This window comes from Leguminivora glycinivorella, chromosome 12, assembly GCF_023078275.1.
Source record: "Leguminivora glycinivorella isolate SPB_JAAS2020 chromosome 12, LegGlyc_1.1, whole genome shotgun sequence".
In the NCBI taxonomy this organism is placed as follows: Eukaryota; Metazoa; Arthropoda; class Insecta; order Lepidoptera; family Tortricidae; genus Leguminivora; species Leguminivora glycinivorella.
This window is the reverse complement of record NC_062982.1, coordinates 14,462,936-14,489,902: the sequence shown is the minus strand read 5'-3', so window position 1 is coordinate 14,489,902 and position 26,967 is coordinate 14,462,936. Positions and strand designations below refer to the sequence as shown.

The following is a 26,967-nucleotide window of genomic DNA, read 5'->3' as shown; positions in this document are numbered from 1 at the left end:
TGTCGAGTTTTGCATTTTTGGTGGTGGGTTGTTATAGTTATTTGCGTATTTATTTTTATTTCTGCGGTGGGAGGGTGGGAAAATTAATTGCATGTAAAAAATACGCAAGTAAGTATAACGGGTTAGCACTGATTAACTTGCACGTTATCAATTCGCGGATTAGCAAAGGAATGTTCAAGTTTACGATTAACATGGATTTCCGCAAAGTAACGCCTGATTCCATCGATTATTTAAGACGCTTGTTTTATAGAGAAATTAATAGTATTTAATCTTAAAGAACCTTCCCTTAAAGTTAACGGAATTTAATAAAAACCGGCCAAGAGCGTGTCGGGCCACGCTCAGTGTAGGGTTCCGTAGTTTTCCGTATTTTTCTCAAAAACTACTGAACCTATCAAGTTCAAAACAATTTTCCTAGAAAGTCTTTATAAAGTTCTACTTTTATGATTTTTTTCATATTTTTCAAACATATGGTTCAAAATTTAGAGAGATTAATATATATCTTAACAAACCCCTATTTATTTTTTAATACCTATCCAACAATCCTATTACAGTCCATATATCACACGTTGGGGTTGGAATGAAAAAAAATATCAGCCCCCACTTTACATGTAGGGGGGGTACCCTAATAAAACATTTTTTTCTATTTTTTTTTTTTGCACTTTGTTGGCGTGATTGATATACATATTGGTACCAAATTTCAGCTTCCTAGTGCTAACGGTTACTGAGATTATCCGCGGACGGACGGACGGACGGACAGACAGACATGGCGAAACTATAGGGGTTCCTAGTTGACTACGGAACCCTAAAAACAGGGTGTATTATTGACCCTCACTGTAAATAATAGAGGAACCCTATTCCATCAGATTATTACTTGGATGGAGAAGTAGGCACGTTGCAACTTTTTAGAGTCAAGTTTAAATATTATGCAGTTTTGTAGGTGGCACATGATTGTAATTTTTTCTGCTATAAGAGGCGGTTCGGATGCAAAATTGCAACGACTTGCTAATTAGTAATTAGGCGCGGGTACATACCTTACGTAGGCATTTAAAGAATGGGTTAGCCGACTCCTTTGTTAGTGTACGAGAACCGGCGGTGTAGCAACCATATTATTCTGATAAATCCTCATAAGCATTGGTATTTTTTTCATACTCCTTGTGTGACGGCTTTTTTGAAGGCTTACCGGCTGGTAAGCAGAAGGTAAGAAACAAATCAAACTGGATTAAAAGTTTGTTCCATTTTATGGCCATTAGTGCCCAAATAAAATTGTAAATATACTATACTAGGTGATAACTAACTTTGGAACCATATTTTACCTCGAACCCGCAGGAATTAAGGAATGAAATTACGTAGGTACATGTAATGGTTCGTAGTTTACTGCAAAATGTGTAAATCATGTAGGCCATCCTGACCCATTTAATGAAGCCTATTTAATTAAACCTGCATATTTTAGATTAAATATATTGCTAAGTATGGAAGGACATGAGGACGTGGTGCTGTCAGGTCTATCCGGGCGCTTGCCCGAATGTGACACTATCGAAGAGTTTGCATCCAAGCTGTTCGCTGGCGTTGACCTTGTAACAGATGACGATCGACGCTGGACGCCAGGTGAGATATGTTCGGTGTCTCTTTTTATACTGCTGCTATAATAAGTTTAGACGCAGAGTCATGTAAATTCAAGCCAGACTTTTGTCAACGGACGAAATAAGGCCTAAATAGCAGTTTTTGTTTAGTTTGCAACTTGGTTTTCATTCATAAATGGAAATTTTAACAGCATGGGATTTTTTTCCAAGAATATTAGTAAACTCTAAGAACAAATTATTTTATTTTCATAGAAAATATTTTAACTTGTATTTTTTAAGTAGTAACACTACTATTATGTTATAAACATTAATTTTTCTTTTGTATATGACATTTATTTAATGTTTAATATTAGTAAAACCTACAGTCCTACATTTTTGTTTTATTTGTGCAATAAAGTTTAAATAAGTAATAAATAAATGAAAATATTATTTCTAAGGGCCATTCTATGCACCACCCGCTTAACTCAAGATTAGTGGGCTGTCGACTGTCAAATTCCATATAAAACGGTGGATTGACTTCAGGTGAAGCCTCCATTTTCGGTGGTACAAGTGATCCTAAATCTATTAAAACTACCTTCAGGTATGTACGGATTGCCACAACGATGCGGAAAGCTAAAGGACCTGGCGCACTTCGACGCAGCATTCTTTGGAGTGCACGCAAAGCAGGCAGAAATCATGGATCCGCAACTGCGACTGCTGTTGGAAGTCACACACGAGACAATGGTAGACGCTGGATACAACCCTACCGAGCTGCGCGGCTCACGCACCGGTGTCTACGTGGGTCTTATCCAGTCTGAAAGTTTCCAAGGGTGGTCTCAAGATATGGAAAAAATCAATGGCTATGCCTTGACTGGCTGCAGTAATTCCATGTTCCCCAACCGGATTTCCTTCGCATTTGACCTCAAGGGGCCATCACTGTCTATGGATATCGCATGTGCAGGTTCTATGCATGCGTTGGTACAGGCTTGGAACGACATCCGAGCAGGCCGTTGTGACGCCGCTATAGTCGCAGGCACAAACATCTGCCTCAGCCCGTCCACAACACTGAGCTTCCATCGCTTATCTATGCTCTCACAAGATGGCCGTTGCGCTGCTTTTGATGACTCTGGACGCGGCTACGTACGTTCTGAAGCGGTCGTAGCAGTATTTTTGCAACGACGCAGTGCCGCGCGTCGGGTGTACTGCACACTGCGCGGCGCGAAGACAAACAACGATGGTTATAAGAAGGAGGGCATCAATTACCCTAACGGAGACTTTCAGTACCGAAACGCCCTTGAGACTTTTGAAGAGGCTCAATTGCGTCCGCGGGATGTCGTTTACGTGGAGGCGCACGGCACTGGCACCAAGGCAAGTTACTATCTATAAAATGTGTTGTTTTACTTGTTTTACAGCTATGTCATCTTGCTACGTTTAGCTAATTTTAATTGTGTGACAATAGGTGGGAGATCCAGAGGAAGGAAATGCGATCACGAAGCTGTTCTGCAAAGACCGCAAAGGTCCACTACTGATAGGTGCCGTCAAGTCCAACATGGGCCATCCGGAGCCAGCCTCCGGATTGTGCTCCGTTGCTAAAGTGGTCATAGCAATGGAGCATGGTATTATCCCCGCTAGTCTGCACTACAAGACCCCTAATACCGAAATACCTGCACTCATTGACGGCCGCATTAAGGTATTCTGAATCTTACATACATTAAGTAGATGGGACACATAAAATAGCTATACGTACTACGGTGAATATTCATGCTTGTCGCGTGGAATTTATTAATGATATAATTAGTTTTTCATTGTAACATTAGATTATGTTTGTAATAGACACAGCTTAAAATAGCAAAAATGACACCACACGTAATTTTTCAAAATATGTTTTATAGCCTCATGAATTGCCAAGCTTAAGCTACGAGTACCGAGTACCTACATTTGTTCATAAATATGTGTATGGTTCAGATGGTGGTCGAAAATACGCCATGGCCAGGTGGCTTGGTGTCGGTGAATTCCTTCGGGTTCGGCGGAGCCAATGCACACTTGATTCTCGAGGGTGGACGCGGAGACCGTTCACAGCCCGCTGAGTACCCGGCACCGCGTCTAGTGCTCGCTTCAGGCAGAACTGACGAGGCTGTCAAGCAGCTGCTACAGCTAGCCGCACTACATCCGCGCGACTTCGAGCTTCACGCTCTGTTGGACGTGGTTCATGCGCGCTCCATACCAGGGCACCCACACCGTGGTTACATTGTACTTGATCCGGAGCGAGGCTCACCGCCCGTGCAGGAGGTGCTCGAGAACGACGGCGACTCACGCCCCGTGTGGTTTCTATTTAGCGGCATGGGCTCGCAGTGGGCCGGTATGGCTCGAGAGCTGATGCGTCTGCCGTTATTCGCTGCGAGTATCGCGCGATCGGCATTGGCACTAGAACCCTACGGCGTAGACCTCAAGCATGTAATCACAGAGGCGCCAAAGTCAGCCTTTGATAACATCATCAACTCCTTCGTGTCCATTGCCGCCGTGCAGGTGGCGCTGGTAGACGTGCTGAGTGAGCTTGGTATTCACCCTGACGGCATAATTGGACACTCTGTTGGTGAAATCGGTAAGACAATTGATCTCTAATCTTGTCATGAGCTTTCTCTTCATGTCCTTAGTTTCTTGGTAGAAATAAAAAAAGGCATTAATAATGAAGCACTTTAAAAATATTTTATGAATGCAGGATGCGCATACGCGGACGGAACACTAACAGCAGAGCAAACGGTTTTGTGCGCGTATTGGCGCGGACGCTGTATGCTCGACTCGGTACCATCGTCGGGTGCCATGGCTGCCGTTGGTCTCTCCTGGGAGGAATGTGCCCGTCGCTGTCCCATTGACGTCGAGCTCGCCGCACATAACTCTACTAATAGCATCACGGTAAGACGCCATGGGTGGTTGATATTCATTACGGTGCCTTTACTTACTTACCTTTCTTCAAAGTTAATAAAAACATATTTTAAACAGATTTCGGGTCCCTTATCGTCGGTAGAGAAGTTTGTCCAGGAGCTGTCGGCAGATGGCGTATTTGTACGTATGGTGAATACTGCGGGCATAGCGTTCCATAGCTCGTACATTGCGGGCGTCGGACCTCTCTTGCTTAAGAGACTGCAACAAGTCATTCCTGAGCCCAAACCTCGTAGCGCGCGCTGGCTTTCCTCGTCCATTCCTCAAGATCAGTGGAATTCAGATGTTGGTAAGTATTTTCTGAAGTGAAGTTTACAAATAATAACAAAAACGGGCTTAAAAGTCGTTTAAAAATGTAACTCAAGGTCATTTTCACTGTTATGTTCGCCTCACGGTACTTAGACTTAAAATTATTACCAAGATATATTTCCTAAAATAAAGGCCGTAGCTGGATAAGGGAAGAAAAAATGCCCTTTAATGATTAGAAGCTGATTTTTTTTTCTATAGTTACTTACACTTAGTGGTACGATTGTGCAAAGTTTTGTTGAAAAATTCCCAAGTGGTTCAGACGGCAAAAAAAAACCGAATTCATGAAAATAATTATGACTTTTCTCTAAAATTATTTAACTTTATCATACAATCTTTTTTTCATTTTGGTTAACTAAATAGTACTTATAACCTGGAAGAAAATTGAGTCTCCAACATATATATTATATTATACTACTCTTTGGTCTCCAACTATGATATTTCTGCAAAAAGTACGTAAGTCAACATTTCAAAAAAAATCTTTTAGTTTCTGAAGGAGCGACCCACTCTAAGTGATACTTCTAAAAAAGCCTTATTTAATGATCTGTCAGTCATATAAGTTTGACAGTTAAAATCGAAAAGCAATAGTGTCAAAATTAAAAAATAATGTTGGTTGGATTTTGTTACATTTTATTGTTGTACCGTAAAAATAAAACATATTCGACAATACAACTAGGGAACAAATCAAATTATTTTATTGAATATTTTTTGGCCTTGTCGTTTTTTCTTTCGTGTATGATATCTATTTAAATTTATAAATTCGACAATATTGGCTTTAAAAAGATATACAGGGTATATTTTGATAGCGGGTCAGTGAGGGCAGCTACCAGATCCGGTGCTGCTACGCGAAAACGGTCTAAGGAGATATTCCATCTGTTTCAAATTGATGAAGATTGGCGTTTACAGATTTTGGAAAGAACATATTAGGTACAGGTTGTGAGAAAAAAGTCATTTTTCACAAACTTTTTTTTGATGCCAAAATCCCATTCCTCTCAAGGATCAAAAGTTTCTATGGAACCAAAAAAAATTCCGGCTAGAAAATTCACAAATTGAGCAAAACTTTTCCCATACCATTTGTATATTTTTTTTTTTACATAAATTACCGTAATGTTACTAATGTACTAAAAAGCCACAAATAAAAAAAATCCCCATGTGGAAAAAGGTGAAAAAGTATTCTAATTTTACTATATCTTATGTTACTGTTATGCCTTCATACATTATTATGGTCCTTCAATGTAGTAGTAGTAGTAGTAGTAGTAATCACTTTATTGTGTACAACAGTTTATGTAATAGGACCAATTGGCGTAATTACATTACATAATACATTTTCACGTTTTCTGCATAGTAAATGTATGGGGAAAGTTTTCTTCAATTTGTATCTTTTTAGTACATTACAGTAAGTTGATCTTCAATAATTTTAGAGAGAAGTCATATTTTACATGAAATTGTTTTTTTTTCTGCCGGCTGAACCACTGGGAATTTTTCAACAAAAATTTGCACAATCGTACTACTAAGTGTAAGTAACTATAGAAAAAAAAATCAGCTCCTAATCATAAAGGGCATTTTTTTGTTCCCTTATCCTGCTACGGCCTTTAAAAACTCTTTGTTATTTAAGTCCACCTACATATTTTTTTAGGAGTATATATGTAAGTCACATGTGACTTTAATCTTACAGATCGGCTGAGTGATGCCGCGTACTTCGTAAACAACCTAGTGTCTGTGGTGCAGTTTGCGCCCGTGCTGGCTCAGGTGCCGCAGCGGGCGCTAATGCTGGAAATCGCTCCTCACGCGCTCCTTCAAGCCATTGTCAAGCGTGCGATGCCAGATGCTATACACGTCCCTCTGGTGCGTCGCAATGCAACCGACACTCTCGTGCATCTCCTTACTGCAGTGGGTAAAACCTATGGAGCCGGAACACAGCCTCAGGTAATGATTATGGTAGTTCCGTGGTCTAGCACACGATTAGGTACTGTACCTAACCAGAAGTAACTTTGAACTAATCAATTTCATATCTAACAAGGTAGCGCAGTTATACCCGCGTGTATCGTGGCCGGTGTCTCGCGGTACCCCTGGACTGGCGTCACATATCGGCTGGGACCACAGAGTCGAGTGGAGTGTATGTGACTTCATGAAGGTTAAAGAGAACATCATTGAGTACGATCTCGACAAGCCTGAAGACGCCTTTATTGCCGGACATAACATTGATGGCAGAATCCTCTTCCCTGCGACCGGATACTTGGTGAGTTTTATGATTCGTTTTTGTTAGTCAACGGGATCTGTTTCATTCACGAAGAGGCAAGGCGTGTTTTAGCTCGTTTTGTCATGTTATATATATATCCACGATCAACTGATTCTTAATTATGCCTGATACACAAACAAGCATACATGCCTTTAAAATCTAATTTTAGAAATTTAGTACTATTACATAAACAAGTGTTGTACAGAACTTTCTCTTTCATTTGTTCGATATACATATTTAACTATAAAATGTCCAACAGTTGCTGGTGTGGCGAACGTTAGCGAAGATTAAAAAACTGGAAATAGAGCAGACTGCGGTTGTGTTCCAAAATGTACATTTTCGTCGTGCCACCATCATGTCAAACTTCGTTCCAGTGTGCTTCCTTGTTTCACTTCTCAGTGGTTCAGGCGAGTTCGAAGTCTGCGAGGGTGATGAAGTGGTATTCACTGGTACAGCCAGACTTACAGCTGACCCAGATGCTGAACGTTTGCCAGCCACTATGCTAGATGATGATAATACTAAAGAAGAATACGTGCCTTTGCTTAGCTCAGAAGACATTTATAAAGAGCTGCGCCTTCGTGGTTATAACTACAAAGATGTATTTCGTGGTATTATATCTTCAAATAAACTTGGCACGCGCGGCCAGCTCGAATGGGAAGGCAACTGGATCTCTTTCATGGACGCTATGATGCAACACTCCCTTATTGGCATCGATAAGAGGCTCTTGTATTTACCGACCCGTCTGCAACGAGTAGTGATCGATCCTGCGGCACAGCGTAAGGCTGCTACAGAAGATGGCATAGCAGTTCAGGTTAACCGCAACTTAAACGTTATTGTTGCCGGTGGAGTCGAGATGCGTGGCATGCAGACTTCGTTAGCACCACGCCGCACCAAAGTTCAGGCAGCACCTACACTAGAGAAACACGTGTTCATTCCTCTGATATCCGGGAATGTAGACTGCAATCCGCTTTTAACCTTAGTGCAACTGGCGCTCGAAAACTGCAACGTGCTTAAGTTGAAACTTACCGAGCAAGCGCACTGTCGGCCCGTACAGGCGTTTTTGCTGCCACGCGTAGTGCAAGGTATGACATAGACAATATTTAATTAACTTGTTAAACAGAATTTGTACATTAGGTACATAAATGCAATCAGTTTTCAAACCACTATTAATTGCGTTAGTTATCAGGTTTGTTATTATTTTAGGTCAATAATCTTGTATTGCCATGTATTATACACCCGCGAAAACTGTTTAAATACTTACTGTTTAGAATAGAATAGAATAGAATAGAAATCGTTTATTCGTGGTAAATTACAATAGGTATTAAAAATACAAACATTTAATTATTAAAACATAATATAAAAATTATCGTTTACCACGAAATGGTCCCGCCTCAGCATAATGCTAACCATACAGTCAGCGCTGGTCTTCCGGCGACACCATTTGTGGGCCACGGACGCAAACGTGCAACACGGCCTTAATATAACTTGAACGCGCCCATTTGTCATTCTTGGGTCGACGCCATCTTGTTGCGCCTGCGCGCTGCACGATGGGTTAGGTGTCATGATGACATTCATATGACATTTGAGAACTGAGAAAACGAAAACCATGTTGCACATTTCACGATTGATATAAAATTACAATTCTACATTTCAAACAGTTCAATCTGCTAAAAAAGTAATAACTACATGGAACAAGCATAACGTTAACTCGTTACACGGAAAAATAAGTGCAATAATACATTGATTAAGTTCTTTGTTACAAAAGCGTTTACGTTGCCGAAGCGTGTGTGCTCCGAAGTGCCAAGAATAAATAAGAATAAGTTTAATACTTAGCCATATTTCTGCTCCAGTATTAGAATCTGTACCGGGGGTGCGCGTAGACGCAACGCTAGTCACTGATGCAGGTGCACAACAGTATGCTGCCACTATGGAACCACTTGGAATAAAGGTACGCTTCGTAGTAAGAGCAAATAAAACACATTTTGTACAGGTCACTGACTAACGCTAAGCCATGGTAACAGACCAGTTTTCAGTTGTAATTGAAAGAAATGATTGCAACTTACTTACAAAGTTATGCTTCAAATTTTGCTATTGAATTTGAAATAATTTAGTTGTTGAACTTTCAGGTACTGGCAAACAGCGCGTTACAGACCGATTGCCACGTGGTGTTAGGTTCAAACATCTTTTTAAAGCATGAAGAACTATCTGCATTGATAAAGGCATGCATTCCTAATGGTTTTGTGTTGCTGGAAGAGCCGTTACATGAGCTAGACGAGTCGTCGATACAGGCAGCTGTTTCCAACTTTGGACTCACATTGGTAGTATTGTGTTCTCCTTGTTTTCTTTGTCGTCTTTTATGATTGCAGTTTGCTTATGGTTATATTACATATATTGTCATTTTAAAGGTATCTCGTCGTTGCTCGGAATCCTTTGAATATCTGCTGCTGAAGCGCACAGCTCCGATGCCAGCGTCTAAATGTATTATTGAAGTGCATGAAAATAACTACTCCTGGGTAGATCAGTTGAAGGTCGCTATGAAGAAAGCTGAAAACGAAAACCTGTTGGTTTATGTGTGGTCGAGCGCACTTGATTCCGGTTTGCTGGGTCTAGGGACCTGCTTGAGACGAGAGCCCGGAGGTGACTGCCTGCGCGTATATTACTTACCAGAGGCTACAGACCAGTTCGATCCCGATGCCCCACCGTATAAGGCACAGATCCGCCAAGACTTGGCATTCAATGTATTGCGCGCCGGTGTTTGGGGTACCTACCGCCACTTACCACTTGATGACCCGACACAAGTCAAGCAAGAGGTTGGTTACCAAGCTATTCTTGTTTACCTACACCTATTGAAAACTACTGGTGAAAACATGTTTGATATACCTAATATTATAACCAAACATTATGCTATTGTAGTAAATACTTAATACTCTCGATGTTTCTCGATGGCAGGTGGAGCATGCGTATGTAAACACGTTGACTCGCGGTGACTTGTCATCTTTGCATTGGATCGAGAGCGACCTGAAATATGCCACTGTTGCACCGGAGCCGCACACTGACCTATGCCATGTCTACTACTCATCGCTTAACTTTCGCGATATCATGCTCGCTACAGGCAAGCTGCAACCTGACTCACTGCCTGGACATCTCGCTCATAAGGTTCTTTCAATGTTTTAATAATGCCTTAGTCATTTTTAAGTACAAACTTATTGCATAAGTGTGCCAATGGACTTACTGTATTGTTTTTTCTTTTACAGGGATGTATACTTGGGTTAGAGTTTAGCGGATATTCATCAACAGGTAAACGCGTAATGGGTATAGTTCAAACAATGGGCCTAGCAACTACGGTTCAGGCCGACGTGTGTCTAATGTGGGAGGTGCCTGATCAATGGACTCTAGAACAGGCAGCGACCGTGCCAGTGGCGTATGCGACAGCATATTATGCTTTGGTGATCCGCGGGCGCATGCAGCCTGGTGAATCTGTCCTAGTGCATGCAGGTGCTGGTGGCTTAGGCCAGGCTGCTATTGCAATCGCACTGCATGCCGGTTGTACCGTTTATACTACTATAGGCTCGCCCTCCAAACGTGCCTTTCTACGCGAACGCTTCCCGCAGCTGCTGGATGCCAATATTGCCAACTCGAGAGACAGCTCGTTTGAACATGTCATATTGCGTCGTACATGCGGTCATGGCGTCGATCTCGTGCTCAACTCACTAGCAGGCGACAAACTTCAAGCATCACTACGCTGTCTCGGCCTTAATGGTCGCTTTCTCGAAGTCGGTAAATTTGACCTGAGCGCAAACACGGCTCTCGGTATGGCTGTACTACTGAAAAACACCACAGTTCACGGCGTCTTATTGGACGCTTTGTTTAGTGAGAGCGGAGATAACCCAGAAAAGGCCGAATTAAGGCGATGCGTAAGAGAAGGCATTGCTAACGGCGCTGTTCGTCCTTTGCCCACAACCGTCTACGACTATGACCAGGTCGAAAATGCCTTTCGGTGAGTTCTCTGAATAAAAAGATATTATCTATAAGATGTTAGTTATTCACTTTCTAATGGCTGTCTTGGCTTGACTTGTAGATACATGTCGATGGGCAAGCACATAGGTAAGGTAGTGGTTCGTGTGCGCAAGGAAGAACTAGAAACTAAAACGTTGACGAAACAACTGCTGCCAGCCATTCCTCGATCATACATGCATCCTGGAAAGAGTTACGTGCTCATCGGTAAGTGGCGGTTAACCCAAATATTTATAAATATAAATTACATTTTCTCGTTTTCTATTCTGTTGTTCATATTCATTGCAGGTGGACTTGGTGGTTTTGGTCTGGAACTGTGCGAGTGGATGATAGGCCGCGGCGCACGAACTCTCATGCTCAATTCACGCAAAGGCGTGTGCACTGGTTACCAATCCTGGTGTGTCCGCAGGTACACTAACGTAGTTTAAAGATATTATGGACGCAAACGGGGAAGTGTACCACGATCGTGATTAAGGGCTATATATTTTGTAACTTTTACAGATGGCAAGCCGCGGGTGTTCGCGTACTAATGTCAAGCGCAGATGCAACGACCGAGGATGGAGCGCGCGCGTTACTGCAAGAGGCGTCTTCGGCTTCGCCTGTTGGTGGCATCTTCAACCTCGCCGCTGTGCTGCGTGATGCACTCTTAGACAACCAGACGCAGGACACCTTCAGTACCGTCACCAAACCTAAGATTGATGGTAATAACTATAGGTAGTTTCAACTCAGTTGAGGCCACGCACACTATAACACTGTCATGTAAAGACAACGAGATTTTGAAATTAGTGTTCTTACCGTGTACCGACTGCAGATTCAACAGTGAATTGCAAGAAAGACCAAAAAGTTTATATTAACTATTTTGTTAAGAATTACGTCTATAGAATAATTTTCAAACAAAGCAGAAAATAAAATATCTCGTATGTGATTAATTAATTGTCAGATTATGATTGTAATATTTATCGTAGAAATCAAAGATATTTTATTAGATTGCCTTATTTTATCATCGTAGCTGTTAAAATGGTGTTTACCTATTTTTTCATTACTTATTAGCAGACATAGAAGTCGCAGTAGCAATAACGTCAATTAACATAGGGACATCCTTCCGATACAAAATATATCGATAGCTGAATAATTATTTGGAAGTGAAATTTCATATGAGCTATAAAGTTCACCGGATAATACCATTACTGCTTTTAATACCATTAATGATAAGTCTATCAATAAATAATAATGTTTTTCAAAAATATATTGATAGTTTTTTTACATTCACTCACTCATTTCATTCATTCATTTTTTTGCAATCAGTACTAATCTTCATTTAGCTGTGTGTGTTATCATTCACTTCAACCTCCGTGGAATTACCTATACTCCTCTTTTTGAATGGATAGATTTCCACTAAATTATACTCAATGTCATTTGATATTTGCCAGTCGCTTTTCGGTTAAGGAAAACATCGTGAGGAAGCCGGACTAATTCCAATAAGGCCTAGTTCTTTATCCTTCGGGTTGGAAGGTCAGATGGCAGTCACTTTCGTAAAACTAGTGCCTATGCTAAATTTTGGGATTAGTTGTCAAATCGGACCCCAGGCTCCCATGAGCCGCGGCGAATGCCGGGATAACGCAAGGAGCATGATGATATACTCAATATTTATATGTATTTTTTGTTAACAGTGACGCGAAACCTGGATAAGTTGTCACGTTCACTGACACCGGAGTTAGATCACTTCGTGACGTTTTCTTCGGTATCATGTGGGCGTGGAATCGCGGGTCAGAGCAATTATGGGTTCGCTAATAGCGCCATGGAACGGGTCTGTGAGCGGCGGCGCGCGGACGGTTTACCAGCGCTAGCGATACAGTGGGGTGCAATCGGTGACGTGGGACTTGTGGCTGCCATGTTTGGAGAAGATGCAGAAGTGGGAGGCACAGTGCCACAACGCATCGCATCATGCTTGGATACTTTGAGTACGCTCCTGCTTGCGCCGCAACCCGTAGTCTCGTCCATGGTACTGGCTGACCAGCGGCGCACCCAGGAGAAGCCAGCGCAGACCCTCGTACACGCTTTGGCTAATGTTCTCGGTAATTATACAGTGTGGAAAAATCGAATGCCACATGGATGGCAACCACCTTAATATTGTAAATAGCACATTTTGTGTGTTTTTGCGTTATTTTTTGTCACATTTGACCGGTTCGAGTCCCGACTGAGGCAAGCGATTTTTCATGAATCCTTAAATGCGGAAGTTATTGTTTTTAAAAACAAAGGAAGGTCTCCGTTACACAAAATGTGCTATTTACAATATTTAAGGTAGTTGCCATCCATGTGGCATTCGATTTTTCCACCCTGTATATTCTTAGTAAACTAAATTAGTGTAATTCTATAATTAACCAACAATAAAAACACACGATTTATTGGCAGATCAGGAGGTTTACAAACGACATTGATTTTAGAGTAAACCTCTGTAAGTAGGTACAGTCGCCATCAGATATATAAGAGCGCCCGAGGTACTCAAAAATATCTGAACACGCCTCTAACGCCTAGGCAATAGAGGCGTGTTCAGATATTTTTGAGTACCTCGGGCGCTCTTATATATCTGATGGCGACTGTACGTACTATATTTACTTGACTATAATAACTAAACAATTTGGCCGCAGGTATCCGTGACGTCAACAAGGTGTCCTCAACTGCGACCCTGATGGAGCTAGGGCTGGACTCGTTGATGCTCGCAGAGATCAAGCAGGTGCTCGAACGTAACTACGACGTGGTGCTCGGTGCGCAGGAGATCCGCGCGCTCACGTTTGACAAACTTCGTTACATGGCGGCTGAAGCTGACGGCACGATAAAGGACGCCATAGCATGATAGCTCCTTTGCATTTGAAGGGAGCGGAGCGGATTTTGTGAATCGTGTACCGAACTTCCGCACCCACTCACTTATTTACTTACTTACTTGACTAAACATACTTATAACTAACCATCCTTTAAAAATACCCCGTAGATTTGGCCTTGTGTTCGTCTAATGGTAGTAGAAGGACCCCTCGATACGAACCTTAGCAACCCAAACTCTTTAATGCGAAGTAGAAACAACTATTGGACTCATATATTCACTTATATCTTAACCCACTAATTAGAACTCAGCATAATTTTGTGAAAATTACATTAATTTGGACAAATAGGCAAAAGACGTGGAGATTATGTTAACGCTAAGTAACGCCTGTGAAAAATGTGCGAGCAAAGTAATATACGAACTTGAACAGGAAAAAACCTACAGGCGCCAGACATTTTATTCATAATTTTGGTTTATAAATGGTAAATAATATAAAAAATATTTTAGTAATCATCCACTACGCTCTATTAGTAGTTCCAATTGGGCTCGAAGCTTGCGTTGTGGTTTGGAACTCCTCATCTCAACCAAACTGCTCTGTTGAGAATCCTATGCCAAACCAGAAGGGCTAACTATCTATGAACTAACCCCCCTTTTTATTTTATTTTGTTTCTTTTCCCTAGCTAATCCCCCCTTTTCCCCAATACTGCTAATAGACCATAACTTCTCGACCCTTTCACTGTTTCAACGATACATCGAGTAAGAAGCTTCCAATTGAAAACCCAAGAAAAGTAAGCTTAATCACTCCTCGGAGTTTTCGGCTTTCCATCAGTGGACGGCGCCCGCATGCCACTGGTCCCTAAACAAACCCCAGCTAACACTCAATGATCGCTGTCACATGAAGAATCAGAAATTGCTACCACAATTACAAATTACACTTAGATGAATTAAACAGTAATAACTCAAAGCTTTTTCACACTTTGATAATAAATATGATATTGAAGTTTCATTATACCAAGAATAAACACACTATATTATTTATAAAATACCTTCTAACACCCAGTAATTTTGTTCACAATGATTTTAGATCTTGAATTTAATTTATTTTTAGTTATTAGATAAGATAGGTTTTTATATTACAGAACTTTATTTATTTCCCTACCTATCGAAATGTGTGATTCTACCCGTGTGTGTGTGGATTGAGTGAGCACCTTCCGAAAATAAAAAAAAATATGCTGATCATTTAGTAAAAGTTCTAAAACAATTGTAAAACGAATCTCTGAATTTGTAAAAAGATAAATCAAAAGATACAGCCATTAACATGTGCTCACTCAGTTCTCACAAACTACCAACGAAAACAGTGAATATATTCATTTAACATATAATATTTATATACTAACATTTAGTAAAAAATAGGCCAACCTACCTCTATAAATATTAGATCACCTAGTGACGTATTAAATTTTTTACAAATAGTTTCTTATGCTCACTCAATCCACACACTTTTGAAAAGCCGAATTTTGATGAAAAACATAAGATTTAGACCGCTATTATATGTGTATAGTTTAGTAAAAGTGAAATGGGAATTTGTAAAATACAAAACGAACCACTAACGTGTCAGGTTTTTTTATAATAAATTTTTGTAAGTGCTCACTCAGTCCACACGTTTTGAGAAAGTTAAAAATGTAAATATCTTACGATTTGTAGCACCTAAGACACTCGAAAGTACTTCAACATTTAGTAAAAATTTTTACTAAATATCCACCATCTAATATTTTATATTCGTTGTCTGGTTTTAAAGATATTCAGACATAACTTTTCTCATACAAATGTATCAAGTAGGGTGACTACACTATGTCGGCTCCTGATTTTCCCCACCTTCCCATTGTCATATTGAGATTGGGGAGTTTCGTTCGTTCAATTTTGATAATATTAAACTAATACCATATTAATTAATAATTATCCATCTGCAAACTGTTTTTAGGTTATGTTCTTGGCCTAGTGATGATGTGTATTGTGTAATTTTTATCGACGTCAGGATAATAACCATATCGACATGCATGCATTAAAAAGGACATGAATGATAATTGGTAAGAAACAAAGAATATAATACTTCACTAGTAAGAAACCAGAACCTGGTAATCTAATCGCGCTAACAGATGAGCGTACCGGATTTGTAAGTGGGAGCGAGAAATAGTTATTCTTTTCTCGCTCCCACTTACAAATCCGGTAAACTATTATCAAAATTGAACGAAACTCCCCAATCTCAATATGACAATGGGAAGGTGGGGAAAATCAGGAGCCGACATAGTGTGGTCACCCTACTTGATACATTTGTATGAGAAAAGTTATGTCGGAATATCTTTAAAACCAGACAACGAATATAAAATATTAGATGGTGGATATTTAGTAAAAATTTTTACTAAATGTTGAAGTACTTTCGAGTGTCTTAGGTGCTACAAATCGTAAGATATTTACATTTTTAACTTTCTCAAAACGTGTGGACTGAGTGAGCACTTACAAAAATTTATTATAAAAAAACCTGACACGTTAGTGGTTCGTTTTGTATTTTACAAATTCCCATTTCACTTTTACTAAACTATACACATATAATAGCGGTCTAAATCTTATGTTTTTCATCAAAATTCGGCTTTTCAAAAGTGTGTGGATTGAGTGAGCATAAGAAACTATTTGTAAAAAATTTAATACGTCATTAGGTGATCTAATATTTATAGAGGTAGGTTGGCCTATTTTTTACTAAATGTTAGTATATAAATATTATATGTTAAATGAATATATTCACTGTTTTCGTTGGTAGTTTGTGAGAACTGAGTGAGCACATGTTAATGGCTGTATCTTTTGATTTATCTTTTTACAAATTCAGAGATTCGTTTTACAATTGTTTTAGAACTTTTACTAAATGATCAGCATATTTTTTTTTATTTTCGGAAGGTGCTCACTCAATCCACACACACACATTCTACCCTACTAGACAGAAAGTTCCCTAATCTAAAACGATAAAAACTCTGTTCGTACTCACCCTATTACAAAATACAAAATACAAAATCATTTATTCAGCAAATAGGCCACGGGGGCACTTTTACATGTCAACATTACAGAGTATTCATTAAAGTTAAACAAATGAAATTAATAGAAATATTAACTAAAAATATTAATCATAAGCAAAGTAGCTATACACTGATATAGAATTAGAGATGTATAAAGTCTCTAAATGTCATATTATTACTAACTATAATCAATACATAAAGAAAGTGCAAACAGATACAAAGATAAAAGAAATCTATAATACTTCAATAGTTGTAAAAGACTGAATATTACAAGTAAAAATATTATACTTAATCAAATAATCCATGGAGATGTATAGCGTCTCCAAGAGTCAAATTTTATAAAATTAAAATATTTAAAAGTAAAAACCTTTGTCAAATAATACAAAAAAAAAATACAGAAAATGAACAGCTAAATTACACATTTCAAGAGATGTACAAGTCTCTAGTTGTCAATCATTAAAGAACAAATCAAGTTTACAAATAAGGGCCAATCAAGGTTACAAATTAAGTTTAAAAATATAATCAAAATCTCAGAGATGTATAAGGTCTCTAAGTGTCCAAAAACTAACATTAACTTAATCAAACGACAACAAGGTCATTAAAGTAAGGAATCTATTTTAAAATAAAATATAATCAAAATCTCAGAGATGTATAAAGTCTCTAAGTGTCCAAAAGCTAAAATTAACTAAATTAAACGACAACGTGATGGTCTCTAGTGTCATCCTTAAGACATTACTTACTTAAGTTTAATTCTTACAAGAACCGAATGTAGTGTCTCGCAATCCGCTCAAAAGTAAAGTTAAATAATCTAACAAAACATGTGGCCCAGGTAAGCTTGAACAGACCAGTCTCCACAAACAGCACCCGTTCACGAGTATGACGCGTATCTCAGCCATCGCCTCCCTCAACCTCCATTCGGGAAGGTGGCGACCCGATCAACACGCCACCGTAAGCAAAGACTTTTAAGCGAGCATGACATGTTCAAGCTAACAGCAAATTGACAAAAGAAAAATCGACACAGTGAAACACGACATTAAGCTTGTAGGTGACATTAAAGAGGGCAACAATGCCTAGTATAGCTATACATAACTAATTACATGCTCAACGTGACTTAGAGATGTAAAGGTCTCTAAGGGTCAGTGTACTATCATACTTTAAATAAATTTTATATTACTACGCTATATAATGAAAACAAAAATCTTAGAGGTGTATAAGGTCTCTAAGCGTCCTACTAACATAACTAATGATACAATACAATCACATGAGAAAAATTACGCTGTGTCATTTTTACTGGATACTAGTACGGTTGTATTACAAACTTCTGCTACCATAATCAAGCTACTGGCTTAAAGGCATTTTTATCATCTATAAAATCATTTACCGTATAGTAAGCTTTACCTAGCAAACAGCGCTTAACATGTGACTTAAATTTGCCGAGTGGCAAGTTCACTACATCAATGGGGATTTTGTTATAAAAACGTGTACAGTTCCCAACGAAAGACGTACTAACCTTACGGAGACGGTGGAAGGGCACGGCAAGTTTATGTTTGTTTCTAGTGTTATAGTTATGGATATCACTGTTAAGCTTGTATTCATGGATGTTTTTCCTAGCATACATAATATTCTCAAGTATGTACTGAGAGGCAACGGTAAGAATGTTCACCTCTTTGAATTTCTCTCTTAGGGAAGCTCGAGCGCCCAGTCCATATATGGAACGTACAGCTCGCTTTTGCAGCACAAATATCGTCTGAATATCTGCGGCTTTACCCCATAACAGAATTCCATACGACATAACACTATGGAAGTAACCAAAGTATACCAGCCTGGCCGTCTCTACGTTTGTTAGCTGTCTGATTCTCCTTACTGCGTAGGCAGCTGAACTAAGTTTGTTAGCTAAAGTAGCAATATGTGCGTGCCATTGCAGTTTTGAGTCTAAAGTGACTCCCAGGAAAACAGTTTGGTCTTCAAACTCCAGCGTATCACCTTTTATTTGGATTTTGCTGTTATTTATCTGCTTGACGTTAGGTAACGCAAACTTGATGCATTTGGTTTTCTTGGCGTTCAAAAGTAGATTGTTTGCCGTAAACCAGTTAACTATAGTTGATAGGGCATCATTAATACTGTCGAAGCTATTTTCCTTCCTGTTCACTTTGAATATAAGAGAAGTGTCATCCGCAAATAACACTATATCATGTCTGCCTTTAACAAGAGTGGGTAGGTCATTAATATATACTAAAAAGAGGAAGGGACCAAGAATTGAACCTTGAGGCACTCCGAGGGCTACCGGGGACCCCGCCGAATGAGTTCCATTAATAACTACTCTCTGAGTCCTATCCGACAGATATGATGAGACTAAGTCGAGGGCACCGGCTTTTATCCCGTAGTGGCTTAATTTTCGTTTTAAATTTTCGTGATCTACGCAATCAAATGCCTTGGACAGATCACAGAAAATTCCAACAGCATCTTGAGCTTTTTCCCAAGCGTCAAAGATGTGCTTTAGGAGTACCGCACCAGCGTCAGTGGTTGATCGACCTTTGGTAAAACCAAATTGATTGCTATCAAGCAGTTTATTTCTGTTGAAATGCGACAGCAGTTGATTTAAAATAAGTTTCTCAAACACTTTGCTTAATGCAGGTAGTATTGAAATCGGCCTAAAGTTCGTAGGATCTGTCTTCGTTCCTGATTTAAACAACGGGATAATTTTGCTATGTTTCATAATATCTGGAAAAGTGCCAACATCAATGCATCTGTTGAAAATCTCAGCTAAATATGGTGCAATAGATTCAATAATGGAATGCAAAACTTTGACTGACAGGCCCCATAGATCTTCAGTTTTCTTTAAATTCAGTGATCTAAAAGTCTTAAGAACTATGTTCGGAGTGATATACGAAAATTTGAAGAATTCTGTACATTCCGCTACATTTCTCTTCAAAATTTCTTCAGCGACATCTGGCGACGAATTAAGAGACTTTGTTGTTTCTACCGGTATATTCGAGAAAAACTGCTCAAAATGATCTGCCACTTCACGGTCGGAACTTACTAAAGCGTCACCAATTCGTAGCTTGTAGTGCGGATCCTTCATTTTACGTTTCCCAGTTTCATTGCCGATCACCTGCCAGGCAGTTTTAACCTTATCACTAGAATTTAGGATCTTTTTAGACAAGTGATTAGCTTTCGCGGCGACACACATCATCTTAAAAGATTTTGAAAAATTCCGAACATGCTCCAGAAATTCCGGCCTTTTATCAGTGGCTTTTAAATCGTATAAGTCGTAGAGTTGGCGTCTTGTCTTATGAATATCCGGCGTAGCCCAGTCGCTAAATTTAGTCTTGGTCCTGCTTTTTACTTTCTTTTTAGTGAAACAGACATCAAATTCATTTTTAATGCAGTTAAATAAATCAGAACTCAAACAATTGGGGTTTTCTTGCGTACATGAAAGACAACATAATCGTTTGGTAACATTACGATTAAATAAATCTAGGAGCCTTTGAGAGATTGGCCTACATAAAGTATCTTGCGGAATTTCTTCTGTTTTCTCATTGAAAGAAGCTTTTAGACCACAGTGATCAGAACTTAGGTTGTTAATAACAGATTTACTAATCGCATCCTTGTTACTAAAAATGTTATCTATACATGTAGCACTGGTTGCTGTGATTCGAGTGGGTTCGCAGAATAAGTTAACCAAGTTAAAGGATTTGAAGGTGTTTAATAACCTTCCACATAATGGCGAATGTTCAAGTATGTTGACATTAAAATCGCCACACACAATTATACTTTTTTGGGTTCTAAAAACACTACTAAGTACGTCATCTATTACTGATTCAAATACATTATAGTCCGCCGAAGGGGGCCTGTACACGCATATAATGATAAATTGGTCCATCTCAACACAAGAAAGTTCAATATGGCGTTCTACAGACATGTCAACAATGTCTCTGCGCTCTTTACTTTTTAAGTTATGCTTAACCATTATTAATGACCCGCCACGGTTACTAGATTTCCTAAAAAAGAACTAATTATACTATGATTCTTAAAATTAAACATAAATTCATGTTCTTTAAGCCAGTGCTCAGTAATACAGAGTATGTCAATATTCGACGACTGCAAATACAAATCAATTTCAAGTTCCTTACAAGTGAATCCTTGGATATTTTGGTGAACCAGGTTCAATAAATTGGTTTTACCTATCATACTAGCATCGCAGTGATCAATAAAAATGGAGCCGGCTGGTGCACTCGTTGTCGGAGCTGTTAGTTTAAATTCAAATCACCAGACGGCTTCATCTCGAAACCCTCGCTACCGGGGCATGAAAAATTAAACCGTTTCATATTATTATTAAACGCCGTGCTAGCCACGTCGGGGCCTTTAATGTTATACGCTAACAGGTCAGCACATTCTACTAAACATCTCCTCGGTAGGTAGGTTTTCTTATAAGGCATAACAAACTCATCTATAAATTTATTCGTATCAAAATACGAAATCGTACTACTGTACAACGCCAAATTATATAATAAAGAGTTGTAGTGAAACACCCTCTTGTTGACTTTGCTAGACATTCTGTACGGGAGCGCACAAATAATGATCTTCGCAACCTCTTCTCGGTCGACCTTCGACAGAGTAGCGGATAGTTTTAAAATATCTCGCTTAGTACAGTCGACACTGTTCCCTATGAAAACTACGAGCGTGGAGTCGCAGTCAAACTCGCCTGCAGAGATACATTCGATCAGTCGATCGACGGTGGCCCCGGGTGACAGTCGTTGATGACTCGGTGGTGGAGGCGCTCCGCCAGCAGCGCGCCCAGGCCGACGCCCGCCTCGTCACTGTACAGCACGGTGCGGGCGGCGCGCGGGCGCGGGCGCGGCGGCGGTGCCGGGGCAGTGGCGGGCGCACGGCAGGGTGCGGCGCCCGGCGGCGGCGGCGGCGCAGTGGCGGGCGGCGACGGAGAGGGCTCGACGTAGGTCAGCAGCGCCAGAGCCAGCTTGGCGAGGCTCGGCGGCGAGGGAGCCGACTCGACGGCGCGCGCGCGGCGGCGGCGGGGCCGGCTCCGCGAGGCGCGACCGTGACGGCGGCGAGGCCGCGGTGCGGACGGCGGGCTCGGGTCGCGGCGCGGCTCGGACGCGAGGGAGAGGCGCTTGGCGAACAGGGCGCGCAGGGAGGGTGTCCCCGGCGCGGCCAACGCGGCACGCAGCGCGGGCGACTCCGGCTCGACGGGGCGCGTCGTAGGCCGCGGTGACTCCATGCGCAGCGGGTACCCGCTGCCCGGCACTAGAACATCATTCATAAAAGCTATGTATTCCTGCAATGCTTTACTTGAGAGTTCCTCTTTATTATTGAGGTCTTTTAACTTTAGTTCTAATTTTCTTATTTCATTAGAGCGATGATTCAACTCTTCGACTGTCTGGTCCAATTGATGCTGACAAATTAAAAGTTCATCACTTAAGGCCAAATTACTGAACTTGGAGTGAAATTTCTTGAATACTAAATTATGGCGTTTCAGTAAAAGTTTTGATTTCCTTATGAATCTACTTAATTTTAGATATTTTTTGATTTTGTTGGATCCCTTCATACTAATTTTATTAACCTCATTGGCGGGACATTTTACAGGACTTGTTAAACTTTCTACTATTGGGGAACACACTGTTTCATTATGAACAAAATCTAACTCAAAACTATTAAGTTCTGCAAAAATACTTAAATTGTTATCCGTCGGTCTGGCCTGGCCCGAGCAATACTTGCAAGTCATTTTTGCTTCCGACTCCTCCAGCTGCTGTTCCAGGTCCTGGATGCGTTGCAGTGCCTGCTCGTGTATCTCCTGACATTGCTTGAATCTGTCAACGATGGCCTGTAATTCATCTCGCTGCCCCTGCATATCTTCGAATTCGACATCTTGAGTTGCAAGCTGGGCTTTGAGACTTGTATTTGTTCGAACAACAGACTCAATTTCCTGCTCACATTCTTCCTGTTCTTGAAGAAGTTTTGTGTTCAACTCATTGGCCGTTTTGAGCTCTCTCTGTAGTTGTTGCATTTTGGCTAGTAGGACGTCCCTGCGTGTTGTCATTTTAGTGGTTGTTGCTGGAAGCATATTTATATGTGAGATATATGAACAAAGAAATGTAATAATATGTAATGCTTCTAACAAAATATGGTGACTAAAAAGAAATAAACTATAGTATTTGCAGGTTTTATTTACTATATAAGAAAATCATTGAATAGCCTTTAAAATTCACTATTTTGCAAGTTAAATGATTACCAATGGGTATGATTATGCTGTTTTAAAGTGATCCACAAAGGTATTAGTATGTAATTCAAATGTTAAAAACCTACTATGTTTCAATCAAGTTTCTCCTCTAAAACATGTAAAGTAACCACAAAAGGAAGTATGGCAATGAGTAATTCTTTGCAATATGGGCTAATAAACTAAATACTAGGCTTATAGATAATGAAAACAATACTCATCTGTAAAAATCTTCGGCGAAATACAGTATAATTTTAAATCTGGAACGTTAGGCCGTTGACAGTTGCCTTGTCCTCTGTCGTCGATATTTTGCTTCTTGCGTTTGACGTAATGTTAAAATAACATTTGAGCACTTTAATTACGACGTGAACTTTCTAATTATCACTAAAACTATGTTATTATTACAGTAAAATAATTAGTTTAACATTTTTAAATACGTCGAGCTAATTTGACGTTTGCTCCCGGCGGTGTTGCCAGGGAAAAAAAAAAAAAAAATACAATTTTCTTCCTGGAAGTGGACAAGCCTCGAAGACGCACCTGCAGGCATTGAGTAATTATTACTTCGTATAGAGGAGCTATAGCAAACAACGAACGTGTCACAGCCTGTAAGCTGAAGGCGGGGCGAGGGGGCGGGGTGTGAACCAATGGCCTGCTTCCGTAACGTCGCAAGCGCTACGATTTTACTCGGCGCTTACGACCTTTCGGTCGCAATGATGAGCCCTGCATAGAGTGCATAGATTAGAAGTATAGAAGTGACATGGGTTTACATGGGCATTTTTTTAATTTATGACTCTCAATTAGCGTGAGTTGTTAACAAAAAACATAAATCGCTGTTAGTTTTGTAATGATAATGAAGCTTGAAATCTGTATTTAAAACTAAACTTGTTTCACGTTCTGAATTTAGATTATAGCTTAGTATAATTTACATAATTAAAACAAAAACGATGTTTTTATTGAAATTCCATGCCTAATTATCGTTGCAAAACTGACAGCGATTTAACTTTTTTTTAACAACTCTGTGAGGCCCATTTTTTTTAAATGACCACATATAAAGCTGCATACGGACTGAGCGTACATGTGTACACGTAGCCGCAACTGGATATTAGTTATTTATGTGACATTTGCATAATGGTAGGCATTAAAACATGAGTGTTGTTTTTGTTATGTTAATAAGATAACATGAGTGTTTTAATGCCTAATTATGTATAGTCGCACACATAACTTTATCTACATCCATGTATGTATGGGCGCGGGTTTATCGTCCCATAGAAAATTTGAATTTCGCGCATTTTTATACTCTCATAATTTGCTTGACCGTCTACCTACCCAAATTCATTCAGGCAGGTTAGGTACTGCACTTACATTTACATACTCACATGAAATTCGACACGCGTATTGAGAATCTGTTATAGACCGAAATGTCGGAAAACTGTGCAATTCTGACAATAATAATTAAATAACCTTTTTTGCGTCGATAAATATATATAATTTAATGTATGATAGGAAACTTGAACTAACTTGCGATATTGTCACGTCTGCTTTTGTTGCATTTTTTACTCTTTGGTTTCAACGAAACATGGCCGCTGCAACATGGCGCTTCGGCATGAGTTTATATTGATACATTTTTTAAAAAGAAAGCGTGTTTAAACAAAAATGCAGTAAACCTACGTATGAAAAGTCACTCCTTGGCTTTTGTTAGATTTTCCTGAGCAGTTTGTACAGTACCTCACTACACATGACGGCATTATTTAGACGAAATATTTTTCATTGCGATACGTCAATCTACCACAGCCGTTCGGCACAGACTAAGCGCGTTTGTGCTGATCAGCTCTAAGTGTTGTTACACAAAATCAAGTTGAGGTGCCCTCTCTAGTTAACATAATTACTCAAAGCCTGCAGGCGCTCTTGTTTGATGTGTCGTGTTCATATCAGAAAGATCATAAGTGCTTTGTTTACACCCATACGCTCTACGAATTAAAGTTCACGTTTTCTCAGCAAAAGATGCCTTCCCCTCACACGTGTTTCCACATCTGATTTAGAGAGAGACAGATATATCATTGTTTATACCTAACTAAATTGCGCAATAGTTGAAATACACCGTGTACCACTTAACACTAAAAATATGAAAACCGCCTATTCAGAATCGAGAGTAGAATCGATTGAGCTATATCTTGATGGGAGTAATATTTCTATTCAAATCAACATGATTAATTATCTTTTTACAAGCCTATTCCACTGTACTTGCAACACAACAATGTACATATCGCATCGCTAGAGGTTGTTTACCTTTTTCAATATTTAAGGGTATTAATACTTGCTGGCCACTTGGGCGAATATTCTCTTCCCGCTACGAGCTTGATGTTGTTTGTTATTTTAATTTCAATGTTTATCATAAGTCACTACAAACTAAACTCGCATCTAATCACAACCTTTGTCACTCTTAATATTGGCTCAAACCCGCCTACTACAATTGCGAAATCCACCGTGACAAAACCTATGGCGCTAATTTCAATAGACGATAACACGCTGATTATTTTTGTGTAACCATTTAATTCATTCGAATTCTGACATACTTTTATATGAATAAATAGATACAAAGTTACATTTAATCATCAATTTAAACCATTTGTTACTTGTAATGTTTCTTATTTATAACTAGATGAAGTTGTTCAGTTACAATCGTTTTTATGTTTATTTTTAATTTAAGTAAGTTATTTATTAAGTATTACTTAAAACTAATAATCTCCCTGACCCGACAACCCTCGACAGAATGTCGTGGCGCATATAGTAATTAGGAAAGCCGACCCCACTCAAAGTATGCAAAATTATATGCATGGGGTACTGTACAAATGGTATGAGATGAGATAACGTTATGAATGCGAGTGCAGTGAAAGTGGTTTGTCACGAACATAACAAATGGAAATATAATTGAATTGATTAATGTCCCGCCCATTGTAGTAATTAGTTAAAATATAATGTGCATATGTCTAATTTACAATTAAAAGTTAGGTACCTACCATGTTGTCACTATTTAGTTATGCAAGTAAGGACGATCGAATAAATAATTCGTATTTTACTATTCCTGACATGATTGATTTATGTTCCTACAGTCGAGCTTGTTCAATACTCACAAGATTAGTATTCCAGACGAATTCAGTGCGTAGATGGAAAACAGTTTTCTAGAAAACGCTTAACTAAAGCTAACTCTTCCGCGGAAAAACAGACAGATGAACGTGGAGAATCCTAGTTGACTACGGCCATGGAACTCTAAAAATAAAAACTACAATTACGTTGGGCGGAGTCGTTTTTAATTTTGCTGTATTTTATGGTGACATACCTTAAAAATAATAAAACATGATATTAAGTATACTTTTTAGGGTTCCGTAACATGAAATGGAAAAACAGAACCGTAAAAGGATCACTCATGCGTCAGTCTGTCGATCTGTCACAGCCGATTTACTCCAAAACTACTAAACAGATTAGCTTGGAATTTGGTACACCCATGTAAATCATTGACCCAAATCGAAAATGTTACCTAAACAAATGCAAAAATAATAATTTGGGACTCAATGGGAGTAATCGAAAAAAAAATCAAAGTTTGATGAACTATATTGTATTACATATCAAATAAAACGACTAATAAACGAAGTAATTTTTAAATAAGTACTTAGTATAAAAATAATATAAGAAAAAAGCATACAATAACCATTAGGTAACTATATCTCCGAAGATAGGTACTAAGCCTAAAAACAGAGGACTGCGAACTGGCGTCGTAGGTATGCATTCACTCC

At 39.5% G+C, this 26,967-nt stretch overlaps 1 protein-coding gene across 2 annotated transcripts; it reads left to right on the top strand.

Moving 5' to 3' along the window:
* The first annotated feature begins 855 nt into the window (after window positions 1-855).
* Window positions 856-26,485, top strand: LOC125231710 (fatty acid synthase-like). 2 transcript variants are annotated; one of them, XM_048137248.1, is made up of 21 exons: window positions 856-1,197; window positions 1,451-1,605; window positions 2,161-2,927; window positions 3,019-3,249; window positions 3,525-4,161; window positions 4,279-4,472; window positions 4,560-4,788; window positions 6,481-6,731; window positions 6,826-7,044; window positions 7,304-8,126; window positions 8,895-8,992; window positions 9,171-9,362; window positions 9,450-9,854; window positions 9,994-10,200; window positions 10,299-11,041; window positions 11,123-11,265; window positions 11,347-11,467; window positions 11,560-11,759; window positions 12,729-13,133; window positions 13,707-13,952; window positions 25,854-26,485. In XM_048137248.1, the coding sequence occupies exons 2-20, from the start codon at window positions 1,470-1,472 to the stop codon at window positions 13,910-13,912; spliced, it is 6,207 nt and encodes a 2,068-aa protein (XP_047993205.1). In that variant the 5' UTR covers window positions 856-1,197; window positions 1,451-1,469; the 3' UTR covers window positions 13,913-13,952; window positions 25,854-26,485. The 2 variants fall into 2 exon arrangements, with proteins under 2 accessions (XP_047993205.1, XP_047993204.1); XM_048137247.1 differs by having other exon boundaries at window positions 13,707-13,958; window positions 25,860-26,485.
* Window positions 26,486-26,967: the final 482 nt, after the last annotated feature.

What these genes read in the sequence shown, in the direction of transcription:
- LOC125231710 (XM_048137248.1), top strand. Translation starts at nt 1,470, where the DNA reads ATGGAAGGACATGAGGACGTGGTGCTGTCAGGTCTATCCGGGCGCTTG. An exon ending in CGCACGGCACTGGCACCAAG is followed by an intron (nt 2,928 to 3,018) that starts GCAAGTTACTAT and finishes GTGTGACAATAG; the next exon opens with GTGGGAGATCCAGAGGAAGG. An exon ending in TCATTGACGGCCGCATTAAG is followed by an intron (nt 3,250 to 3,524) that starts GTATTCTGAATC and finishes TGTATGGTTCAG; the next exon opens with ATGGTGGTCGAAAATACGCC.